The sequence below is a fragment of the Neomonachus schauinslandi genome, chromosome 2 (genome assembly GCF_002201575.2).
Source record: "Neomonachus schauinslandi chromosome 2, ASM220157v2, whole genome shotgun sequence".
Taxonomy (NCBI): Eukaryota; Metazoa; Chordata; class Mammalia; order Carnivora; family Phocidae; genus Neomonachus; species Neomonachus schauinslandi.
The window spans coordinates 202,660,777-202,673,291 of NC_058404.1; the positions used below are offsets into that span (position 1 = coordinate 202,660,777).

The following is a 12,515-nucleotide window of genomic DNA, read 5'->3' on the forward strand; positions in this document are numbered from 1 at the left end:
CACACGACACTGCCCGTGTTTGAGCAGCAATAATAAATCTCTACATAGAAATCCATAAATCTTTAGTAAGAAAATTTTCTCATATACCAAATTCAAATTAAAAAAAACAAACTAAAAACACATTTAGTGTTCATTTGCTGTTAGGTAAATGAATGTTGAAAACTGAATTTTTCAACACAACAAAAGTATAAACTACATTTCCTATACACCTTGATAATCACAACAAGTAATCATGTCATCGGCCTGCTGTTTGCTAGTGAACACAAAGCTAGAAATTAAAGTCGGGCCACACTGAAACAAAACAGAACAGAACAAACCCCATCAGCCAATCCACCCAATTCTGTAGTCTTATCAATGAACATTTTCCAGAGTGAGCTCACTGACGTGACAGGGAGCAGTAGAAGGAAAATACCCAGTAAACACGGACTTAGAACTGGTGTGAGTGGGCAGACGTGTGAGGGACGTGCTGGCTCTGACCGGCCTCTGCAGCAGGGCTGACAGGTGTGTGGGCCCACCGTTCCTGCCTCACTACTCTACACCTGACACATCCCTTAACAACACAGTTTTCGGAGAAAGCAGCCTCTTAAGCTTCATTTCCTCACCTTTTCCAGGAAGATGGAAATAGCGGCGTGAATGTATACTACATTACAGGGGTCCTCGCACAGCAAGGTTCCCCCCCCAAGCTGGCCAGAGGGAGCCCCTCCCTATCAGCTCACCCCCTACTTCTTTAACATTTAACATTCAGAAAGAAGGCAACTCAAAAAAGACTCTGCATTCAAACCCCAGTTTTTAACATGTCCATCGGATCCGGAGTCACAGACGGGAGGGGGACGGGGTGCTGAGCTCTCTGAGGCAAGACGCCACTGGGCGCTGGGGGGCCCCCGGGGGCATCAGGAAGAGTAGCCACACCTCCTGGCCCAGCCCCACTCAAAGAGCAGCCCAAGGCTGAACCGTCTGACGGAGGAACCGAGGCCCAAAGAAAGAGCCGTCAGCATGGGCCCAGGGGAGAGAGCCCCGGTGCCCTACCCACCAACCCATGTTCTTCCCTCATTGTGGCTGGAACAAATTGAAAGCTTTAAAAGAAAAAAAGAAAAAAAAAAAAAAGAAAAACTGCATGGAGAGAAAGACAGAAAACACAGACCAGTCCTGGGTCAAAGAAAGGAACAGCACCTTTTATTTAAGATTTACAGAAAAAGTTAGCACGTTTCCACTTGGAGATATTCCTAAATTAACAAAGTCTGTTTTGAGGAAATAAACACTGAATACATATTTTGAATGGAAATATAAATGTTAAAGACACACATGAGGCTTGTTTCCTGATTGGGGTCTAAGATACACATACAGAATACAGACCTTACAATATTACAGTCCATGACACAGATTGCAGGAGATGGCGACTTTCATCCCACCCAACCCCTTCCCAGCGACCGGACAGACAACTAGCACACAGTCGGAGGGGTCCAACGGCTCTGTGCTCAGCAAACCACCCGCAAGAAGAACACAGTACGCAGGGCACCACGCCAGCACGCCTTACTCCAGCTGCAGGCTCCACGTGCACCAGGTGACGGTACTTACTCGGAGATGCTGTTTGTGAAAGCGACACATTCACCTGAATGGTCCCAACACAGTCCCAAATCTCAGTCTACGACATCTACGGTCTATTCCATATCCAGTAGGATGCATTTGGAAAAAGAACAATGGAGGAACTGAACGGACACAGACTCTGTCAAGAACTTTCCCGGCGCTTCCCGACTCCACCAAAGCCACGCTGGCAGCACAGATCTCCAAGCAGCTTAGTTCCTGACTTTTCAAAGTTTTCTTGAGTCTGAAAATACTTCCTCTACTCCCCACTCAGTATGTGATAGTATCCAATTGCCTATTTGCCTTAGAAATACATTACTTTATGGGCAGGGAAGGCTGTCTCCTTAACACGTATCACAGGAATTTTTCAAGATGGTATTAATGAACATAAGGTAACCTAGTGAACACATTTGAACCAACTTCTAGAAACAATGTAGCCATTTAGGGTGACTTATGCAGATCCCAGTCCTCTCTGCTGTGATGGGAAAGGGCCCCTATGCCTCGGACGGTGGTATACACAGTGATTGTAAAATTTTTTGACAAAACAAATCCCTTCACAAGTTGAATACCACATCATTTTTGAAATACAATTACAGACCTTGAACAATAAATATTTCTATAAACCAACATTATTTTCATGTTTAAGTTACGCTTTTGTAAAGGAAGAAATAACTATAAGTACTTTCACACAGTATTTTGGATTTACACATGATAAATATCCTGTGCTCAGCAGATTTAATGAGCTTAAAATCAAAAGACTAGTCTCAGACAGGTCCTCCAAGTTAACATCACAGTGAAATATTAAAAGTGGAATTAAAATAATTTTTAAATCAGTCATTCATCACCTAAAATACTATAGTTCAGAATAACTTTTATTAAAGCGACCCTTCTAGATGACATCGACTAGAACCATCCTAGCTGCCCCTAAATTCTAGGGTTAGGTCTGAGTCATTGAACACACAGATCTCCAGCTCACGCACGGTCTTTGTGCTTCAACTTCTAACCTGGGTGCTTCTGTGTCGTCCGACAGCCCCAGAAGGTGCCAGTGAGAGCCAAGTGCTGGCCATGGCGGCAGCATCAGGCCATGCAGCTACTGGTCCAGATTCAAGGCTGGCCCTGATCAGGGGTAAAACGAGTCTCTAAAATGGCCTATCAATCCCACTTTGTCCCAACTATATCCCTCAGTAGTGGCCGTCCCGTAGAGAGTGGGCTGGGGAGGGGCGTGGGCTGGCCTGCTGCAAGCAACACATTGTGCCCTCCCTGTGGCAACTTGAAAACAGGAATGAAGCCCCTGCCTGCAGCTGAGCAAACCCCCCACCCCCACCGCCGGGCTGGGCCACCCCACCCCTACTTCAGTCATTCCTTAAAGGTACAACATGCCTGAATGGTTAGCACGCTTTAAAATCTATACCAAAGAATTATATGCCAAAACTCAACAGCTACATGTAGGCCAGAAAAAGTTATAAAGTGGATCTAATACGTAACCTGCTAGTCACAAAGGTCTCTAACACGACGACAGGGCCTGACACTGAGGGACACCCCGCCCTCGCTGGTGAAAATGCCTGGAAGGGAGCATGCCCCTCCCCCAGGCAGTACAAGGAGAATGATGAATATGGTACAAACCATCTCCTACCTGCTAAGGATGGTTGATTTTCCATCAATGGCAAGTAAATTAGTGGTAATTTCTAATATTCTAGGTAAAACAGCAAAAATAGTATTTAAAGGGATCAAAATCGAGGTCACCGACCAAAAATCCTAAAACATATAGAAGTCAGTATATTTCTTAAAAAAAGAAGAGAAGAGAAAAAGGGAAAAAGAACTTTTAAGAGTCGGTAAGAAGACAGTAACAGATTGGGGAGCATTTTGTGAAAACTTTTCTAACCAGATTCAATTCTCTTAGAAAAAGACTCTCATTCAGATTCATATTCTGAAAGATAAAGAGCAGGCCTCAGCAATCACTTTCTCTGTTGAGAGATTTTTAAAACTGGGAGGACAGTAATGACTTTAATAAGCCTGCCGTGCGACGGCCTGGCACCAAGTAGAAAGAGCCCTCGCCAGGTCACACACAAAAGTTTACCTGGACCAGAACGAGTTAGTCATCTAAGGGCTAGACATGACTAAGAAGCATTAGGTCAGAGATCAAGCGAGAAAGGAACCCAGTCCACTTGCCAAAGTACAGGTGTCTGCCCTCTCACACAGGAGCCCAGCCTCCTCACCAGCCTGACCACACACAGGGCTGCTAAGTCACCAAGGAACCCCTCGCCGAGCCTCCCCTTTCTGCTGGGCCGGACCAAATGAATGGGGGAGTTGACTGAAACACGCTTGTGTTTTTATTACGGAAATAATGCACGGAATCACAGCTGTCTGCCACAGCAGGGCCCCACATCCGCTCACGTCAGGCTTTGGCCAAGAACCCTCTTCAAAGGCATTTCTTTATCATTTCAATTTTGTACCCATACATGGGTGCACTTTCTGTTTTGGGAACTAAACGATGCTGATCTACAATCTTAGTTTTATTCTTTTTTGGGGGACACTGCTAAGACAGACCCTCGGTGGTTTTCGAGTCACCAGCCCTGGGCAAACACTGGCTCTGCTCTGCCCTCAATGCTGGCCCTCGCACACCTCTGGTCTCAAGTCTCGGGCAAGCAGGTCAGGGCCAAAGAGACCCCAGGGAACGCCGACCTCGTCACTAACGGTTCAGGTTCCACATAGTCTTCTGCATCCTTTCCTCTGGTGCAAGCAGCTGGTACCATGCCCTCCACCTTTATCCCGCTCCCCAAACCCTGAACGCTTCATCTTAAACCTTTCTGTGCTTCTGCCTGAACTTCCAGAGAAAGACTTGGACTCAGACACATCTAAGCTGGGGGAACCTCCCAGAGAACACCTATGAAGCAGGATAACCCTTCTTGGAGGAGGTGAGACAGACAAGACTCCTCCACGCACGGTGCAGAGCCACCCTTGGCCTTATGTTCATGAAGCTGTGCTTCCATGCCATGAGATTTGGCCTAGATTTCTTGGTAGTTTTTAGGAGCATCCTCCTAAAAAAACACAGGTTATTTTCAGTTGGGAGACAGAGATACAACAGGTATCTTTATACAGATGGAACTGTACAAAGAGAGCACTGAGATGCTAGTACACCTAAATTCATCACCACCAGAGACATTTAACTTCTGTATTAACTCTAAAGAAAGGCCCCACAGGGGAGACAGAAGTGCATAGCAGGTGGGTAAACAATACAGAACCCCGACTGCCAACAGGTGCACTTACTTAACGTACCGCCCTATCACAGTGGGGAATTTTCAGTTTTAAAACAGCTACAATCTAAATTGCTGTATATTCAGACAAGTTTTTACCTCTTGCGAATGCCTCACATTTTATACTAGAGAGTTCCTTCTCGTACCTACCTCCTCTCACCAGGCACAAATGCGGTGTATGGCAGATGGTTCGAAGCAAGTAAATGGGACCGTTACAACGGTTCTATGTCAGTATGAGCAAAAGTCATCTCACCAACAGGCAGTTGAGATGACAAGACTAGAATGTATCAGTGTTATTCTGATCTCTCTAGGAAATGAGGGAATTCATGTTAAATTAGTAGCATAATGAATTTTTGTGCTCTTGGCAGACAAACTTACTTGCCGCTAAGCTCTTTCAAAACAGGAGCCCTTTCCACTCACCTTCAGGAAGCCATGGGTGGGCCCTCTCGGGAGCTCTGCTCATCCACTGGCATCCCCCAGCAAGACCGCTGCTGGCATTTGGAGCAGGGCAATTCTGCCACCTGTGGGACTGTCCTTCTCACTGCCTGCACCTGGCCACCTTCCCAATATCCCCAGCAACACTGCATACTCCCCTATCCTGAGAAACACTGCATATTCCCCTATCCTTGTCCCCACCCCATGCCCTCCTATGTACTCAGCTGATGCTAATTTTATGCTGCCTAGTGGATATGCTATTCAGCCATTTTGACAGTTCTGCCTAAAGAGGAAGGTGCCTACTACTCTCTGGCTAACTTCTAATGCACCTAACACATGTTGGTAGCTGACTGGCTGCCCATTCAAAATTCATCATGCTATAATTTCAAATGAATTCTTGTCAAAAGCCTTTCAGGCTAGTCTTGACTTGGGGTGATCGTTTCTTGAACTGGACCACTTTTACATGACCTTTTTTCACATTTTTAAATTTAATAATTAGTTTTCTGTGAACCCTGCATTTACTCCTGAGCTTTTTCATGTCCTTTAGGAACAGCATGACTCAGGCCACCTTGGAGGCCACGTATCCCACCAGCTCTGGGCAGAGCCACCCGGACTAGCCCCCAGCCACAGGCTAGTACCCTCAAGTGCTATTCAAACCAACCCAGTGTCTGCCACTTCTAGGTTTATTTTACCCCCACGTGCATAATGCAGTCAAGAGGATCGCTTTTCATGCCAAAGCAAAATTTATACTTTTGGATAAAAATGGAATGATGGTGATTTTATTATTTTTATTGTTATAACCATTATTGTCACAACAGCGAACCACTGAGTCCTTGCAAGGCGCCAGGCACCCTAAGTGTTTAACATGCGTTACATTACTTAACGGTTTAGAACACAAGTATTAGTCAGAAACTTTCATTAAAGGTAGAACACATCTGCAGAGTGTGCTGGGAATGAACCGGGTGCTGTTAACATGGTAACGTGAACAGCACTCCTTCTGCCTCCACGAGCTGAAGGGGGCAAGCGAGCCCTGTGCCTCACCATGCAAACATGCGGACACCCAGGGGCAGGACGCCAGGTGGTCACCCAAGACTTAGACGTTTAGTGTGATGGTGGATGTCCTACAAAAGCAACTGATGAAGCGGTTGTTGTAAATAACCTGATCATGGTATCCCCGAGATACCGGTCACTGAATCAAAAGTAGAGTGAAATGGCTCATAATGATACTGTAAATGGTATTTTTCCTACAAATTTGCTGTATACAGTGTCGTAGTAAAACTGCTTAGTAAAAAAAAGACAGAATCAAAACTCCTCCTGCCTTTTACGTTGGAAATTAGTTTAATATGTACAGTACTGAGTACATTCCATTGGCAATGGGGATTAGCTGACGAGGACTCCTTTTAGTGTGTGCTGCTTGTTTTCTGTTTCTGAAGGTGCAGATGCCAGCATTTTTCAATAAAAACTCAGCAAGTCGTGAACTAGCAGACAAGTGTGGCCTCTAGCAAGACCAGCCCCTTCGGCGCAGAGTCCTTGTCACAGGCCCAGGGCAGCCCCAGGTGAAGGGCGTCCCCTCAACGGGAAATCTACATGGATCATTGCAATATGAGTGTGTTTCTATTATGAGATGAATGTGATCAGGTAAATGGCCTTGATTAGGTATCTTACCTTGGTCTTAAAATTTGTTATCTGTTTTCTTCATTGTGTGTGTTAGTAATACCAGTAAAAACAGATTATCACACATCTTCCATAAAAGGATTGTGACAGGAATGTCCCTTAGTGTGTACGATGATACACCACCTGCAGCAGACATCCTGGAATATTACATCATTTTAAGTGCAGTACAGGGCAGCTGAGTTCAAATCCAACTTGGCTGATGTGGGCTCCCATAAAAGCTGTTACCAGTGAAGGCGAAAAAAATAAGAATTTGCTCTACTAAGGGAATAAGAAATGAAGTTACAAAACACTTAAATCACATTAATTCCTTCACAGGCCTTCGTCATGCAAGTGTGTAATTTTAATCTATTCTCTTCATTAGGGTGCTGTAGTACTATGTAATAATTATTCCAGTATCAATTTTATTTCTCACATATACCTTTTTTGAGAAGAATTTAAACCACAAGTGACCTCAAATGTCTTGAAATACCAACTCTGTGAAAACCATTTCAATCAAGGGTGATAAAAGCAGGACACACAAACATGCAGTGGGCATGTGACCTGAATAAGGGGCCAGTATGAACCCCAAACAGCAACTCCCATGGCTGCCTAACTCCCACCAGAACGGGACCAGTGGTTTATAGGACGTTGTTTTATAACACTACATTTTGCCTCCCGTGCTAAAAGGCGTTCAGCGTTGTAAACGCGTACTGTAGTTCAGTAGTGTTAACACATAACAGACAAGGCTTTTTGTTCACCTGAAGTGGTTTTAATGAACAATATAATTCTATAAAAATGAACGCTAATGAAAGATTCATATAAGCCACACAAAAGTGGCCTGACGGAAAGGCCTAGTAATTTAAATGTTTTTATATAAGCAACAGAATGCATACTATGGGATCTATGTATCACCTTCAAAATGCAGGACAGTGTATGATTTTAATATATTTAATATATAATATAAACATATTTAATAAACTATCTACTTCTGAAGTTCTAAAGAATTAAAAAATCAATGAAATCTAATGATTATAAAATGCTTCATCGAAGTCTTCCCAAGTTCAAAACAAAGATCACACTCACCCTGGTCCCAGTGAACGTCAGACCACCAAGCCTGACCCACCTGCTCTAACCCCACCCCGGCTGTGTCCACCCTGGGCTGTGCTGCCCTGAATCCAAGCCTTTGGCTGGCACAGCTTCTGACCAGGAATGACAGAAAAGATTTGTTTTCAGCCTCAGAGTTTTTCTTGCAACTGCATCTGACAACGAAGTAAAAATTCAATTGGACAGTGAATCAAAGTGCAATGAAAGAAAAACTTATTTAAAAATCTTCTTAAATAAAAAAGCTGACTTTAAGCGGAAGGGTCTATGGACCTGAAAACTTTTTATTTTTAGTATTCTTCTTTAGAATTAGAATCGTCATTTTTCAGGATACTAATCATAATTCAGACAAGAAAAAAGGAAAAAATTTTGTATAGAATTTTTCTTTTCCATGTTTCAGTAAGTCCCTGGAATTTCAGTGAAGAATTCATACTGCATTTTCTTGAATGTGCCCAGATATGAGAAATGTTCAGTCACCTACACACATAGCAAACTATAGAAAGCCCCGGTTCCCACACACATGAGCAGCTTCCCCCCACTACTGGTGTGAATCCCCAAAGACCCCGCTCAGAGCAGCTCTCTGTGTTTGCGCCCCCTCAGATGGCTTAGGTCCCTAGAAGACACCTGATGCAGGAAGGCCCGCGCCTCATCTAAGGCGAGGAAGCAGCCAAGGCTGAGAGACAGTAGGAGAACGGCCAGGCCCCACCAGTGACCGTGGCAGAGACCAGGTCAGAAGTGCCACCTTCTTGCCCAACAGGGCGAGGGGTCTATCCACTCCCTGCCTTACTGCCTTGTTCAAAAAAAGCCCAAGGTTAGCATCTCATAAATACTCTAAAAACAGAACTCATGTCTACAATGAGAAAAAGAGGATCACAGGGAACAAAACAGTAAGGAATTAAAACTTGAATATAAACTCCTTGGGTAGTCACTAAAATCGGGAATCCGAAACTCCCTCTGGACAAAAAAAAGTGTCAGACTTGCATTCTGAGGCTGTTTTTTGTTTTGTTTTGTTTTTAGAACAGCAAAGACTTTAAATTTGGTGATGAAGTCCAGATGTCATGATACAATGAGGGTAATAGCCTCAAGTAGCTATTATTCTGCTATTGTATATTCTGCAAATCCAGAAAATAGAGGAGTCGTATTACCATGGTGGTTCTGACTCACCTCCACACTCAAGTATCTACGAATACGCCAGGATTTAAAGGACTACAACCATGGAATGCATGAGGACATTCCTCCATGAGCCTAGGTCTGAAGACCGCTGGAATCCGACACAGCAGGTAACCCACCCTCCATCCCACCTGGGGTGAGTGCACAGTGACTAGAGTCAGCTCGAGTGACAGTGTCATGTGAGGACCAGAGCAGACTTGCTGGGATATGGAAAATTAATTACAATGTGAGGGCTATAGGGAACACAACATTTTAAGACAGATTTCAAGAACAATTAAACTACATCCAGACTAAAGTAGATGCACGTACATTTATACATACACTGTGTGCATGTGTGTATATCTGTGGTGCTCAAATAGACTAAAATAGTTGATTTTTTTTTTCCATTCCATGACTTATACATAGTTTAAAGAATCTGAAACTCACCTACATTTGTGGAGAGGACACCAGTGTTATGCTTGTTAAGTCTGACTTTTGCTCACACTTCAACTTGGGAAACTAAATGGCCTTCATACGAACACCACGGTCATCACTATCATTAGTATTTTACCTCATTCTCAGTTAAGGATGCAGAAGGAGACGAACTTTTGCTAAAAGGAGTGGAAGACGCTGCTGTGGACGCCCGATTTCGCTTCTTCAGTGGTTTGCATGCATCTGACAGATGTTTCGTTGCTGTAAAACAATTTTGGTTTATAAAGTAAAGTTTGAAATCTTAAACCTTCAATCTCTTAACTGCTTCAAAATTAGCCCTGTAATAAATGAAGTTCTAAAGATAAATTGTCTGGGCTCCTTTGTCATAGTAAAGGCTTAACTTTTTACTGTGAAAAAATCTGAACAGAAACAAAGGCAAATTGTCCAGTGAACTTTAATGTCCCCCTGCCTGGCCTGCCCCCCAATCCATCAACCTGGGCCAACACAGCTCCATCCACACCTAACTTCACATCCCCTGCCACATTCTTCTGGAGCAAATTACAAACATCATTTTACCTGTAAAAAGTTCAGTACGTGTCTCTGAAACATAAAGTTTTAAATATAACCACAAGACCGCTATACCATTTTTAAAAGTAACAATCCCTTCATATCATCAAATATCCACTCAATGTTCAAACTGCCCACAAATGTCCTCCTTTTCATAGTCTATTTAATTGATTTTTGAAAACCAGCACAGCACCTCATGCAAAATAAGGAAAACACATCCATTTCAACTCTCGCTCCTTTCTCCCCTGAATGTTGTTTTCCTTTCTAATTAAGAGTTGGTGATAGGCTGGGAGGCAAGATGGTGGAAGAGTAGGGGACCTTGTTTCATGTGGTCCCTTGAATTTAGCTAGATAACTATCAATTATTCTGAACACCTAGGAATTCAACCTGAGATGTAAGAAGAGTTGGAGGGTGCCTGGGTGGCTCAGTCGGTTAAGCATCCGACTCGTGATTTCAGCTCAGGTCATGATCTCAGGGTCATGAGATGGAGCCCTGCGTTGGGCTCCTTATTCAGTGAGGGGGGGGGGTTGCTTGAGGTTCTCTCTCTCTCCCTCACCCTCTGCCCCCTCCCACCCTCTTAAAAAAAACAACAAAAAAACCAAAGAAGAGTTGGAGATGGTAAGCTCTCTGTAATAAACTGTCAGACAGACACTTCAAAAAGACAGTAAGGGAAAGGGAGCCTGCTTCCCCTTTCATTGCTTTGAGTTATTTTTCACAAACATTTGAAGCTAGTTTCTTCAACATGTGAAAGAGAAATAACTAGTCATTACTTTTACTTTTAGCAAATACACATAGACGACCAGATACTCAAAAGTGGTGTAATTTATAGCAACAACTGGCACCGTCAAGTAAGAAACTTGGATATTCCTGGTTTAAATAACTTCTTCAGTGTAATTTTAAACTGAAAATAAAGCCCAGTAGAAACCAGTAGAAAAATAACTTCAATAAAATGTAGCTGGAGGCCTGCGACCACTTACACATTCAGTTGCACGAGAACCTCCCTTCCCCCTTATTAGCCGTCAGACCCCTTGGAGGCCACCCCGTACCCTTCCCGGCCCAGCTTCCTGTTCGCCTCCAGCCCAGCCCAGGCGCCTGGGAGAGCTGACAAGGAAGAAGCGCTAACCACATTACCTGCCTGGCTCTTCAGCGAGGAGGCTGCCTCAATGGCCTTGCAAGAGCTTGTTCGGGCTGTCTTGTCATTGATCGTCTCTCTCTGTTATTAAAGAAAAAGAAAAAGAAGAAGAAAAGGAAGGGGCGTAAAATCCAACGTGAACTAACACAGACTGCTGAAACGTGCAACAGAAACGTCTTCCTTTGGAAATGTGCTCCGCACACTCCATGAGCGGGGACCCAGGCTCACGCCTCTTCCACAGCCGGAAGGCTCTCCCCTGCGCCTGCCCCACAATCTGCTGGGATAGAGGGGCTGGCGGGCCATGATAGAGTCACGTTGCAGAGACTCTTCACGTGAGCTGCAATCCATATGCTACTCACATTTCTCTCTGAACTCAAAGCAGAGTGTAAAGGAGAAGAAAACAACCCTTCGGCTCCAGAGGTTGCCCAATCAACCTGAAGTGGGGCCTCAAGTCAGTGCCAACATCACTGCTCTAAATCCCTACACTGACAATTTCCAATTTGGAGACAAGGTCCAGACAAACCTCACAAAGATCATCGATAGAGCACGTTTCATAATTGAGAAAAACCACACACACACACACACACACGAAGGGCTCAGGAACATTTTGTCCAGTGTTCAGAATCTGAAGGAGTTGAAAATAACCTCTCTTGACAGCCCTGAAGCAGCACTGCCACACAGCCACCTGCCCCTTCGCAGTCCCGAGGCCGGGCCGGTTCCTGCGCCCCAACCCCACTCTCCAGCCTGCCGGGGGCCGATGGAAGCAGCCAGCCACAAGACTGTGGACAAGGTAACAGGGGCACAGGAAGTGTACAGGATATGGCCTACTCAGGTTTATAAAAACTCAACCAGGGGGAGACACCACTTCTCTTTTATTATGTGCTACTTCCTGAGCTCTTAGTTAATAAAACATTTCTACCTATCTACTTAATGTGAATTTGGTATTTCAAACGTCCAGGGCCACACATTTTTTAAGGTAAGTATGAAATACAAATATCTCAAGGCAGCCGATGTCAGTCTGACTGCAGCACACGGCTGCTTTAATAACGGATGTCCAGAGGGGATACTTGGAGTGTGAGCTGCCAGGTAACGCAGATGTCACGCAGGTCAATTTTACCTATCTCGGGGCTGGATACTTGATCACTAACAACTTCACCTGACAGGTGTCTGGAAGAATGTTCTCTTGGCCAGAAAAATAGGGCAGGGCCTCC

At 44.4% G+C, this 12,515-nt stretch overlaps 1 protein-coding gene across 1 annotated transcript in view; it reads right to left on the bottom strand.

Moving 5' to 3' along the window:
- The window catches only part of NSD2 (nuclear receptor binding SET domain protein 2), a 60,228-nt gene that overhangs the window by 20,703 nt on the left and 27,010 nt on the right, over positions 1 to 12,515 (bottom strand). Inside the window, 2 exon segments of the mRNA XM_021677717.1 lie at positions 9,745 to 9,866; positions 11,304 to 11,385. Of these exon segments, the coding sequence (XP_021533392.1) occupies positions 9,745 to 9,866; positions 11,304 to 11,385 (204 nt within the window).